The 12,762-nt window shown below is 51.0% G+C and overlaps 1 protein-coding gene across 1 annotated transcript in view; it reads right to left on the bottom strand.

Moving 5' to 3' along the window:
- DYNC1H1 (dynein cytoplasmic 1 heavy chain 1) overlaps window positions 1-12,762 on the bottom strand; it is a 68,721-nt gene that overhangs the window by 14,993 nt on the left and 40,966 nt on the right. Inside the window, exons 35-50 of the mRNA XM_045073851.1 lie at window positions 12,008-12,235; window positions 11,264-11,494; window positions 10,855-10,995; window positions 10,373-10,606; window positions 10,075-10,281; window positions 9,877-9,998; window positions 9,256-9,421; window positions 8,094-8,257; window positions 4,970-5,099; window positions 2,859-2,992; window positions 2,265-2,379; window positions 2,002-2,163; window positions 1,704-1,918; window positions 1,418-1,622; window positions 237-410; window positions 10-129 (exon numbers count right to left, since the gene is read on the bottom strand). Coding sequence (XP_044929786.1) covers window positions 10-129; window positions 237-410; window positions 1,418-1,622; window positions 1,704-1,918; window positions 2,002-2,163; window positions 2,265-2,379; window positions 2,859-2,992; window positions 4,970-5,099; window positions 8,094-8,257; window positions 9,256-9,421; window positions 9,877-9,998; window positions 10,075-10,281; window positions 10,373-10,606; window positions 10,855-10,995; window positions 11,264-11,494; window positions 12,008-12,235 — 2,748 coding nt within the window. The remainder of the gene's footprint in view (window positions 1-9; window positions 130-236; window positions 411-1,417; window positions 1,623-1,703; window positions 1,919-2,001; window positions 2,164-2,264; window positions 2,380-2,858; window positions 2,993-4,969; window positions 5,100-8,093; window positions 8,258-9,255; window positions 9,422-9,876; window positions 9,999-10,074; window positions 10,282-10,372; window positions 10,607-10,854; window positions 10,996-11,263; window positions 11,495-12,007; window positions 12,236-12,762) is intronic.

Genomic DNA, 12,762 nt, shown 5'->3' with positions numbered 1-12,762 from the left:
CTCACTCACCTTCTTCTTCTCCGCCTCCTGCTGGTCCTTCACCATCTTCTTCAGCTTGTCGTTGGCGGCCGCGTTCTTGACCTCCAGCTCTTGGCTCTTTATCCTCAAGTCGCGCCGCAGCTCCTCCACCTGAGGGACAGACACCACGTGAGGAAAACGGAACGATGCGGAAATGACCGGGAAAGGGGCCTATGCTAGCCCCCTGCCCGTAAGGGAGGCGAACCCCTAGGATGTACCTGGTCAACCGTCTCTTTGATTTTCCTGAGCCCGACGTTCAAGTGCATCTGCTGCTCCTCCAGCTCGCTCCGCTTCTCGTGGAACAGGTTGGCGTAGTGGTTGATGAAGTCCAGGTAGTGGCGAGGCGTGATGGCCATCGTTCTGCCGCCGCGCTTTGCCAGCCGAGCGTTAGCCTTTTAGAAAACAGTTCGATCTTATCGCTCTTCAGGACATCCTCTGTGATTTCACCTCAGAAAGCTAACTGTTCTGCCAGGTGACGTGGCGGCACGGACTCGGCCCTCAGGAGTCACGCTTGAGCTGGGGTCTCAGCTCAGCCTCCTGGGAGATCCCAGGGAGCCCCTCAGACCCCTACATTTTCTCTTCAAACGTCTCTACAACCCAGAGGTGACCTTGGTGACCCAGACGTGTACTCCGTAAGAACAGGTTCTATGACTGGAGTCCCGCACGTTCTGCCCCGATTCCTGCCGATCTTCCACGGACACCAAAGTAAGAGATGGCAGCAGGAGGAGGGCAAGAGGGCACAGCTCTGTGTGACCAGCTGCTCTGGCCCCTCAGGCTAGTGCAGGGCAACAGAACATGAGACCAGCAAGGGAAGCCAGGGCCAGGCCACATCCCAGAGGCAGTGGGGCTGGCCTGTAGGTGCGGCAGAGAAGCGGTCCTCAGGGCACCTGCAGGCTTAGAGTGGGTTTTACAAAGCCTTACAGGGGGGAGCGAACGGGACCCTTCCATGATAAGGAGTGAGCAAACCCCAGCCAGTGGGCCAAATCCCACCACTGCCTGTTTCTGCCAACACAGCGCTGGAGGGCACAGCCCTACCCACCTGCTCACACGTGGGCTGTGGAGGCTGCGTACTGGGGCAGGGCCGAGTAGCTAAAAAATCCTCCTAGTCCACAAAGTGCAAGACATTCACTATCTGGCCTTTTACAGGGAAAGCATGCTGACCCCTGGTTGGGAATGGACAGCTAGGACACACACACACCCCCCCGGCAGTGAGACAAGCAAAGCAGAGAAGAGCGCTTCACAGAGGCCACGGCCAGAGGGCAACGAAGGTCAGTGAGCCCCGGGGGTGCAGCCTGGTAACATGGGGAGGAAGTGCTCCAGAGAGGCACCAAGAGGCCATGGTGTTGTGTCTACTACTGGGGAGCCTCCGCGCTCCCCTCTGTCCGGACACGGAGCTCACCTGGTGCAGAGTCTGGTGAACAAACACACAGCTGTTCACGATAGCTTCGCGGTGTGACGGCGGTTGTGGCAGTTTGTCGTACACGACCGGCATGTAATCGGGCACGATGTAATTTGGCTTCTCCAGGTCCATTTTGCTTGTGAATTCCTTGCCCACTTGATACAGGGCTTCCGTGGACCAGTCCCCAAACCAGTTCAACACACACCTGAAAGAGACGGCCACGTCTCCCACAGCTCCCCAGAGCGGGGCTGCCCGTGACCCAGAGCCGGGCGGACACCAGCATCACCTGTTGAAAAGCGCCGGGGAGGTGGCCGCGCGGTCCTTGAGCCCCTCTGAGGATGGGTTCATGGTGAAGACAACGTGGAGGTTGCGGATGACCTGGCTGGTGAACCACTTGTACAGCTCCTCATGCGAGTCCAGCATCAAGCCCTCCTTCTGGGCCCCCTCTTTGCACTGGGTCATCAGGGTGGCATACTCGTCCCCTTCGAAGAGGCCGGGAACCTGGCAAGCAAGAGAGCACGACTACCGACTGGTCCTGGTGTCCCGGAACGGCGCGCAGGCAGCACCACACACGGGGCGCTCACCTCCCCGTTGGCCAGCAGCGTGTTCATGCGCTCCAGGAACCCGGAATCTAACACGTTGGACTCATCCATGATGAACGCGATCTTTTCATTCTTACAGCCGGAACGCCTCAACACGGTCCGAAGATCCTCATCGAAGTCTTCCCCCGTGTACTTCCTATGCACCTGCGGAAGCAGTCGCCGGGTCAGGTCTGTTTTCGTTCGAGGAGCCTTGTGCGTGCAGCAGGAATCCGTTGTTGGGGCGCACAAATGCCGAGCACACCTACCTTAATCTGGTACACGCTCAAACCATTCATCCAGGCCACAAAACGGGACAGGGTGGTTTTTCCCGCTCCGCTGACACCAATTAGAAGCAAGTGGCCTTGAGGCTGGCGGAATATTCTGAAACATTATCAGAAAAAGATAAAATTCGAGGCTTTTATGATCTGGTCCCCTTTTAACACTTAGGTCCTAAACTTTCTCAGGAATTAATATACAACAGTTTTAATGTGTTTCCACTTAAATCTGTATGTTGAACAGTTGTTAAGCAATCGCTATCTGCCAGGACTGGGGGCCGCAAAGACCCACAGGACATGGTCCTGTCCTCAGATACTCAGATGGCAGGAGGCGGACAGACCCGATTCTAGCGGAGCTTTCGGTCTCGGTTAGCACAGACCGCTGGCAGGAGCACAGTAAGTGCCAAGCAGCAGGCACGTATGTGACAGAGAAGCTGGACTGAGAAGGGCAGGGGAAGGGGGGACAAGACAAGGGTGGAGGCGAGGTGGGGGAAGGTCGGTCGGTCGGGAGGCCTGGCAGGATCTCCCAACACTACGTTAAGAGCAGCTAAGGCCAGGGGTGACCTGTCACAACAGAAAGCCCACCGGTCGATCCTGAGCACATGGTCTAACACTTCATTAAACAGGACCAGAGGGACATCAAGTTCTTCTTCATAGAAGACTTTCAGCCGAGCTTTGACGTAGTCTCTCAATTCTTCCTGGTCAACTGGGATGTAATCCTGTAGGAAAACAGGTAAGACCCAAATTACTAAGAAATCATCTTCGTTATTAGCCAATTGTATTTTCATATACTTGGGGCACCTGGCTGGCTCATTTGGTACAGCATGAGACTCTTTTTTTTTTTTTTTTTAAGATTTTGTTTATTTATTTGACAGACAGAGATCACAAGCAGGCAGAGAGGCAGGCAGAGAGAGAGGGAAGCAGGCTTCCTGCTAAACAGAGAGCCTGATGTAGAGCTCCATCCCAGGACCCTGGGATCATGACCTGAGCCGAAGGCAGAGGCTTAACCCACTGAGCCACCTAGGCACCCCCAGCATGAGACTCTTGACCTTAGAGTTTTGGGTTCAAGCCCCACATTGGGTGTACACATTATTTAAAAATAAAATCTTTAGGGGCACCTGGGTGGCTCAGTGGATTAAGCTGCTGCCTTCGGCTCAGGTCTTGATCTCAGGGTCCTGGGATCGAGTCCCACAACGGGCTCTCTGCTCAGCAGGGAGCCTGCTTCCCTCTCTCTCTCTCTGCCTGCCTCTCTGTCTACTGTGATCTCTCTCTGTCAAATAAATAAATAAAATCTTCAATAAATAAATAATAAATAAATAAAATCTTTTAAAAAATGGCAAAAAGGTATCATTTACAGCATAAAAACAAAAGTGTAAGTTAACTAGGACTGGATCTAATCGAGAATTTTTGTAGAGTAAATGGATCTTCACTAAAAAAGACCTCACAGAAGGACCTAAATAAATGAAGACAGAGACCACGACCACACAGGGAAAAGCACACTATGGTTAAGAACGTCATTTCCATCCAAACTGACAGAGAAAGTCAATGTAGTCCTGGCCTCAATTCCAAGGGTGGGCAGCACTGGTGGTTTTAGCACAAACTGACAAGTCAGTTCTAAATTTCATTTGGAAGAGGAATGGTCAAGAGGTCCCTAAAGATGAACCAAGTGTGAAGGCCTCTGCCACTGGACTATACCACCCTCCTGAGTGCAGGAAGCAACAACTAAGCAGTAGAGCAGGCCTGAACCTCCGAAATAGACCCCTGCACTCGGGGAGCCCGCAGCAGAGAGATGCTGCCAAGTGAGGGATTATCCTACCAACAGCGCTGGGTCAGGTGTCCGGACAACAGACACCCCTCAGGAAAAACAAAACAGACCTGGAGCTACACACACACACACACACACACACACACACAATTATAGACGGGTTATGTGTTAAATGACGGAGCTTTAACATTTGCTCTTTAAAAGACACCATAGAAACGGCGACGGATGAACCACTGGGAGAAGACAGTGCCTATAAATGAGCAGGGTTAGGATCTAGAGTCCAGAAATAAGCAGAAAATTCTAGCAACACCAAACAAACCTCTCTTGCTATCTCTTGCTTCTGTGTGGCCCTCTTTAAGACCCAGAGCCAGGGTCTGCTCTCCTGAGAGCTCTCCCCAGACGGAGCTATTTCTACCATGTTGGACTGGGAGCTCCCTACAGGAAGCCCTGCGTCTGTCTGCCTTTCCTACTGAATGAAATGCGTACAACTTACTACAACTTACTAGAACATCCTACTCTTCTGGAAAAAGGACAGCTCATAGCTATTCTGGGAACGTCAACTTTGTTTAGTACAAACTATATGAAATATTTTTACCCAACTTATTCACAATTAGCTCATTTTTATAGTGTGAGGAAAGAGAAAGCAAAGGGAAAGCCCCTTTCGCTGCAAACACGTGGAAGTCGTGACCCCTGCTGGCTGGAGTGGTGTGGCTCTCGTAGTGACCACCTCATGGGAAGAGGACACACCCAGCAGGCCAGCTGGCCCCAGCCACACTCCTGGATCATCAGTCCCACGGTACCGGCAAATACGCAGTGTACCGAGCCTACACCCACTCACTTACAGGTGCTTCAGGAAAAAGGTATTTTTGGTTAGAAAATGACTCTGACTAAGAAGACAGAAGAAGTGTTTCTGAAATGACCTATTTGTTACCTTTGACAACCAGTTGCTGTACAGGATGGGCCGGCTCATCGCCTTCTCTTTGTCTATGTTGGGGAAGTGCTTCAGAGCAACCATGTCAATGTTCTCATCTGTCCAGCGCCTTTCCTCGTCTTCCACGAGCCTGTGGGAAGCAGAGAGGATGCCTTTCAGTCCAAACAGAAGCCGTGCTGAGAAAACACCAGGTTTTGTCGGTGCTGAGAGCGACTGCAAGAACCAGAATTAGCCTTTGCAGAAATTTTCATTTTCCACAAATGGAAAAACCTATGAATCTGAATTCCAGACAGCTTAAACTATCCAAAATTCTGACATTGTAATGTAATGACAATGTAAAACCCCTCAAAGCTATGGAATCACTACATCTAAAAAAATTCCCTTGGGGCACCAGGCTGGCTTAGTCGGCAGAGCGTGACGCTCTTGATCTTGGGGTCATGAGTGTAAGGCCCATGTTGGGTGTAGATATTATTTATTTATTTGACAGACAGAGATCACAAGCAGGCAGAGAGGCAGGCGGGGAGGAGGGGGGGAAGCAGGCTCCCTGCAGAGCAGAGAAGGCAGAGGCTTAACCCACTGAGCCACCCAGGTGCCTCAGGTGTAGAGATTATTTAAAAAACAAAAAGCAAAAGTAAAGTAAAAAAACCTCCTTTAATAATGTCTAATCACACTGATTTTTAAAACAGCAACAGGTGGGGTGACTGGGTGGCTGGTCGGTCAACCGTCTGTCTGCCTTTGGCTCAGGTCATGATCCCAGAGTCCTGGGATCGAGCCCCACTTCAGGCTCCATGCTCAGTAGGGAGTCTGCATTTCCCTCTGCCTCTGCCCCAGCTCGTGCTCTGTTTCCCGCCCTCTCTCTCAAATAAGTAAAACCTTAAAAAAATAAAATAAAATAGGGACGCCTGGGTGGCTCAGTTAGTTAAGCAGCTGCCTTCAGCTCAGGTCATGATCCCGGCGTCCTGGGATCGAGCACATCGGGCTCCTTGCTCGGCGGGGAGCCTGTTTCTCCCTCTGCCTCTGCCTGCCATTCTGTCTGCCTGTGCTCGCTCGCTCTCTCTCTCTCTGACAAATAAATAAATAAAATCTTAAAAAAGAAAAAAAAAAGATAAAATGACAATATGATTCTAACTTCTAAGCTTGCCTAATATAAAGTTCCCAATATCATGGGGGCAATAAGAGAACAGGAACAGGGGACTGACCCCGCACACTGCTGGAGACACAGGGCTTATGATGAGAACCACAGAGCAAGCAGGTGAGACCGGACCTATCCTTGTGGAGGGGGATGAGGGCAAACCCTTTCTGAGAAGCTGACTCTGTGATCCGCTTAGTGGGCCACGACGGGCCGGTCTAGTGGAGGCAGGGCCTGTGGTTACTGCAGCCAATCGGAATTTACAAGCACCACTGCCAGTGCTACATTTTAATAAAAACAAAATTTTGTCTCTGGTATTTTGGGAAATCTAGTAAAACTGTATTATAGCTCAAATTTTTTCATTATTAAAAAAGAGAGTGTTAGAGTGTTTTGTTTTTTAATTAAAAAAAAAAAAAGCTTAGGGCACCTGGGTGGCTCAGTGGGTTAAGCCTCTGCCTTGGGCTCAGGTCATGATTTCAGGGTCTTGGGATCAAGTCCCGCATTGGGCTCTCTGCTCAGCAGGGAGCCTGCTTGCTCCTCCTCTTTCTCTTCCTGCCTCTGCCTACTTATGATCTCTGTCAAATAAATAAATAAAATCTTAAAAAAAAAAAAAAAAGCTAGCATGTTCCTTGCTCCCCCTTACTCCACCCATCGGGGACACTGGGCTCTTGGTCAGGGCAGCTGTGTGGAACTCAAGGACTCCAAGGAGCCTGATGTGAAAGCCGGAAATCTATAATAAAGCAACATTCTGGGACTCCTTGAAAGTACAGATGAGAAAAGCCAGCTGGAGGCAGGGCTCATCGGTCTAGTGGTGCAGTTGCCAAATGGACAGGTACTTCTCAGTCTGGAGGGAGCCATTTACCTTGGGTTCTCCCGGGGAAGAACCACTAATTGCTACCAACCATGTACACCTGGGATGGTCAGTGGTCAGAGGGACGGGCTGTCTCACCCTCAGGCTGGGAGTAAGGGGACCTGGCCTGCCATCAGAGGCCTGCCCTCCTACACTGTTCTGAGTAACCCAGTTCACAGGCAGAACATTTCCCCAAATAATTTGGGCAGGAAACTGTGGTACCACATTAAATAGTAAATCAATTAAGATTTACTGCTTAGCAATAAGTTTAACTTTTCCTCACCAGTCTAAACTGAGCCTACAAGTCCATGTACACTAACATACATAAAATAAAAAATTAAAAATACAAGAAAAAAAATTACAAGACAGGACTAGGAAAATTAAGAATTTATTGTCAAATAAAGATCTTACTCAAGTATAAAGAATGTAAAAATTTGCTTCTGGCTAAAGAAAAATAATTGACGAGATTCCTCAAGAGGTAAAAACTCAACTTTTCACTTTGGCATTTCCTGCGACTCAAACCACAAGTTTCCGTGATCCACTAAGTACTGGGGACATCCCTAGAAAAACTCAGAAGCTGCAAAGTAACTCCTGAGACAAGCAGCTGACAGGAAGAGAAAACTGAAGTCCCAGGGACAGAGCCGCAAACCCTCTGATAAAAGGATGGAGGGTAAGGAGTTGGTGGTCCTGGAAACCCTGTGAGGTAGTCGTTAGAAGGCATTCAATCGTGGGTTTCTGGTTTTGTGTTTAAGTGATCTCTATATCCAATGTGGGAGTCGCACTCATGACTCCAGGTCAAGAGTCACATGCCAGCCAGATGCCCCTGGAAGGCATTCGAATTCTTGAGACCTCTGGCTTTGACCGATTAGGCGATGCCCACTTGACGGTTGCAGAGGCTAATGGAAGTGCCTCGCCCCATGCCCCTCGGTAAGCAGCCCAGGGCAGTCCCCGCTCCCAGAGATGCATCAACGCCGGGGGTGGCTGTGCTCAGTGCCGAGACACATGGCTGACCTTGTCCGCTCCCTTCCACCATCAGCAGAGCCTGGCTCAAATCTGGCCAGCCCAGCCTTGCAGAGACCCTACCTTGGAGGGTGGGTAAGAGAGGGAGCAGGGAAGCATGGAGCTAACTGCATCCTCGGCTTTACCTGTCTTGGAAGAGACGCAGGGCTTCATGTGCCCAAATCCGGATAAGGCCTTCCACGGGCAGAGTCTCCAGAGGTCTCAGGGCCTCGAAGATCCCTCGCACCCACCTCGTCATCTCACGGGGGGAGTAGATGTAGTGGGGCTGTGTGTCCTGAGTGAATCTCTCCTGCAGTTCAGAAAAGTGGAGGTGCATGTAAATATCTTAAAGCATGAAAAATGAATAAAAGAGCAAATGCTGTATGACATTTTTATATTGAAAATGAACCTCCTAAGCCCTGGAATATTGTAGGACGAATTAGTAGTGTTGGAACAACTGGACAACTATCCAGAACAAAGCTTGATGCAAGCTGCTCACTTTGATATTGAAATTAATTATATTTTGAAAGAAACTACAAAAAATTCTTCCAAAAATACTTTAAAAAAGGTAATTCCTTGGGACACCTGGGTGGCTCAGTGGGTTAAGCCTCTGCCTTTGCCTCAGGTCCTGATCTCAGGGTCCTGGGATCGAGTCCTACGTCAGGCTCTCTGCTCTGCAGGGAGCCTGCTTCTCCTCTCTTTCTACCTGCCTCTCTGCTTACTTATGATCTCTCTCTGTCAAATAAATAAAATCTAAAAAAAAAAAATAAAAACGTAATCCTTAAGTTCAGGAAAAGCATGATTTGAAAAGCAGAAATAAAGACAAAAAATTATATTAAAATTTCTGCAGAGAAAAGTTGCAGTTCTACAAAATTAAAAGCAAACTAAATACCAGGAAACATTTGCAACACGGAACAGGAAGCGCTCATAAAGCATTAGGAGCGCAACACTGTCCCCATGGGCCGATGGGCAGCACTCGAAGTGCTCTTGGAAGTCTTCCCCGAAACAGGCAAGTCACAAGAACCCCATCTTTTTTTCACTAAAGCCCACCTTTTTTTTTTTTTAAAGATTTTATTTATTTATTTGACACAAAGAGACACACAGTGAGAGAGGGAACACAAGCAGGGGAGTGGGAGAGAGAGAAGCAGGCTTCCTGCCGTGCAGAGAGCCTGATGTGGGGGCTCAATCCCAGGACTCTGGGGATCGTGACCCGAGCCAAAGGCAGATGCCACCCAGGTGCCCCTCACTAAAGCCCAAACTTGTAACAGCGTTCTTTAGCCCCCAGAGGAGCAGAGGAGCCCTGAGTACCTGAGACATGGTATAGAACTCCACCATGGCGGCCGTGAGCGGTTCAGCGTACGTGCGCAGAGACGGAATGAGCCTCAGCATGGCCCGGTTGAAGGTGCCGTAGATCTGTGTCAGGGAGGCGGGTCCTGGGTAATCCACATACACAACAGGCACATGCCGCAAGAATCTGTGTGAGGACAGCCGGCTCAGCCACTCCAGTGACGGAGCAGTGCGCCTGAGTCGCCCAGCCCCAAGTGCCTTCCTAATCGAGCCACACAGGCTTCATGTCACAGTTCACACAGCGACACGTGAGCGACACACTCATGCCCGTGCCTGACACGCAGATACAAAACACTTGAAAAAGAGCCAAGCAAAGGTGGGAAAGTGATTCTGGCTTCTGCCCCATCTTGGCCCCACGGGTCTGTGGCAGTTAGCCCATTACCCCCAGAGAGTTGGAACTTTTGTTTTCAAGTGTGTTTTCCTGGGATCGCAGCACAGAGAAAGGAGCCCAGGGGCCAACCTATGATAAGCAGTATTTTGTTTCCTTTTAATAATTAAAACCAGATTTTCACTGTGCTACATCTAAAGCAATCGTGGAATAGGTACGTTGTGAGGCGAGTGTGGACTACAGAGCGGTGTTACCTGTGAGACAGGGGCTTTCTTCCAGGATCGGTGGGTGGATTACAAGCCCCGACAAACTGGATTCTCTCCAGCTTCACCCACGTTTGGTCTGAGGTTCGGTAGAAGCCTCCGTGCTCCACCATCTGAGGGCAAGCAGGAGCGTTAGCTCGGCAGAAGCAAACACGAGCAAGGGCAGCGGGGCCTCGGGGGCGCGCACACCTGTCTGATGAAGGATATGACCCTCTGGGTCCCGTATTTATCCATGTCCGGCAAGTTGATCTCATCACAGAATAGAACCAGCCACTTCCCAAGTTGAACAGGAGCCAGGACGACCCCGTTCGGTGTGCGTCTGTACTCGCAGTAGTGGTCGAATGTCTTCAGCAGCAGCTCGGGGGTGGTCGCACTCGAGAAGTTAAGACCCACAACCTTTGGACGGGAAGAACCAAATGAAGGCCCGTAAGCCCCATCCCGCATTTGAGCACCAGAAGGCTTGCTGCCCACGTCCCGGCCTCTTTACCTCCATGTCAGGCAAGGCCCGGAGGGCGCTAAAGAGCGTCATGGTTTTTCCAGAGCCCGGAGGACCACAAAGGACCAGTGGCTTGTGCTCAGCCAGCCAGGTGTACAAGAGGGCTTCGTGGCGGACAGTGTCCAGAGTCGGCACGACGACGTCGGGGGCCGCCACCTTGTGCGTCTCCACTTCAATCTGAGGCACCTTGGCCTGCCACGGCGACCACTCTCCGCTGATGGACACCTACACTCAGAGAATGGGAGCAGGTCACTCTGGGACCCACACTACCTCACTTACAGACTCGCTTGTTTTCCCACAAAAACACAACTTGCATATTCATCTGCTTTCCTTTTGTACCACATAAAACAAAGGTCGGAACCTTTTTATGAAATGGAAAGAGTAAGCCAAGCCCAGGGTGAGGTGGCTCTGGGAGGAATCAAGCCAACGTGGCAAGATCAAGGGGAAGAAGGCCACGCCCTCCGAGCCCGCACCTCGTAATCGATGATTGGTATGTTGGGTGCGGCAGGCAGCGGCACCGTTGTGATTCTTCGGATGTATTCACCCAGCTCTGCTCTCATTTTCAGCCGACTGTCTCCAGACAAGGACCAGAGTATGGCATAAACCAGATACCGCTATTGAAAGAGAAAATAAAACCCATTTTTAAATACAGTTACAACAATAAAGACACTTTCAGCAACAATAACCTTGAAGAAAGTGGTTCCCAGCGTCCTTGGCTCATGGACACACGGGGCACCTTTCTTGGCCCCCAGGAAACACTGACCCTGTGCCCAGGAGAGAGAACACCTCCCAATGGGCCCCTAGTTTAGGGAGGCGCACAGAGCTCATGCATGCCCGGCTCTGGTGAAGCCCTGCTCCCCCTCGAGGCACGTGCCCCCCAACCTGAATGTAGCGCTCCAGCTGCTCAATCTGCATGGGGAAGTCGGGGTGGTTGGCGTTGTACTGGGCCACGTTCCGGCAGGCCTGGTGCAGCATGGAGAAGAGCGAGCCCAGGCAGCGGAGGCGCGTCAGGTCCATGATATGCTCCAGCTTGAAGGCATGCTCGAGGGCCTTGGTGACCAGGCCATTAGAGGTAAAATACGGCTGCATGATTGTGGCTGCGTCCCTCTGGATCTGCAAGAGGCAGTAAATGATATGGAACTAATAGTTTAGAAAGCCCAGAGACTTTCATATATATTCTCACTTAAGCCCAGGGGAGGATCATGTGACCTGCAAACAATTTGTTTTGGATAACCTTCAAGGACCAACCCTTACTCCTTTATCTTGGTGGTCCTCGGCCACATTTCCTAGAAACACGGGCTTTCACCACTGAAATGGGAAAATGCAGTATTTCATCAATTTGCAAAAAAAAGTCAGATAACCGAAAGAATTCTTTAAATTTTCCGAAACACGTCTTCCCTCTGGCAGAGGAGACTCCTTCCTTGGGTACGAGACAGCACTGACTACGCGAACCTCCCTCAAGAGCCCTGGTTCAACAGACGAGCAGAGACTACCCGCGAAGAGTACCACGGTTCCCCGGCTCCCCGGCCCTCCGGGGGCAGAACAGCCAGCTCGCCGCCCAGAACGTCCCTGCCCTCTCCGGGCAGAGCTGTGGCTGCGCCGGGCAGAGCGCTGACGGCCTCGCACCTGCAGCATTGGGGACGCGGCCTCCTCCCCCTCGTCCTCTTTGCCCTTGCGCCGGCGCTGGGCCTCGTCCTCCCCTTCATCCAGGGGGATGCTACGCAGCCGGGCCAGGAAGTTGTTGAAGATCATGTCCGTGCTAAGCACGTCCTCACTGAACCAGACCATGCCGCAGCGCGACACCGTGGCCAGCGTGGCGTACTTCAGGTCCTGCACTTCAAACATGATGCGCACCTGGAGAGAAAACAGCATTATTAACGATGTGGGTCCAGCAGAAACTCAGACATTAAAATTCTTTTACCTACGCACACACTGAAAGAACAATTAGAATCTTTTTGCACTTAGTTCACTTTGTTTGAAAGTGAAAACGTCTATGCCACCACTGCACCAACCACGAGCTGCTCTCCGCGATAATCTGGGAAGGGCGGGCGCCTGGGGGTCTCGGTCAGCCAAGTGTTCGACTCCTGGCCTCTGTGCAGGTCATGATCTCGGGGTTGTGGGATCCAGTGCCCTGCTGGACTCCACACTCAGCAGAGTCTGCTCGAGGATTCTGTCCCCCCGTCCCTGCCCCTCCTCTCTGCTTGCACACACGAGCACTTGTGCACTCTCTAAAATAAATACATAAATCTTTTTCCTTCCTAAGATTTTATTTGACAGATACAACTAGAGAGGGAACACCAGCAGGGGGAGTAGGACAGGGAGGAGCAGACTCCCTGCTGAGCAGGGAGCCCAATGCAGGGACTTGAACCTAGGACCCTGAG

The sequence above is a fragment of the Mustela putorius genome, unplaced genomic scaffold (genome assembly GCF_011764305.1).
Source record: "Mustela putorius furo isolate JIRA1106 unplaced genomic scaffold, ASM1176430v1.1 tig00000129_pilon_pilon_pilon, whole genome shotgun sequence".
In the NCBI taxonomy this organism is placed as follows: domain Eukaryota; kingdom Metazoa; phylum Chordata; class Mammalia; order Carnivora; family Mustelidae; genus Mustela; species Mustela putorius.
This window is presented reverse-complemented; position numbering and strand designations above follow the sequence as displayed.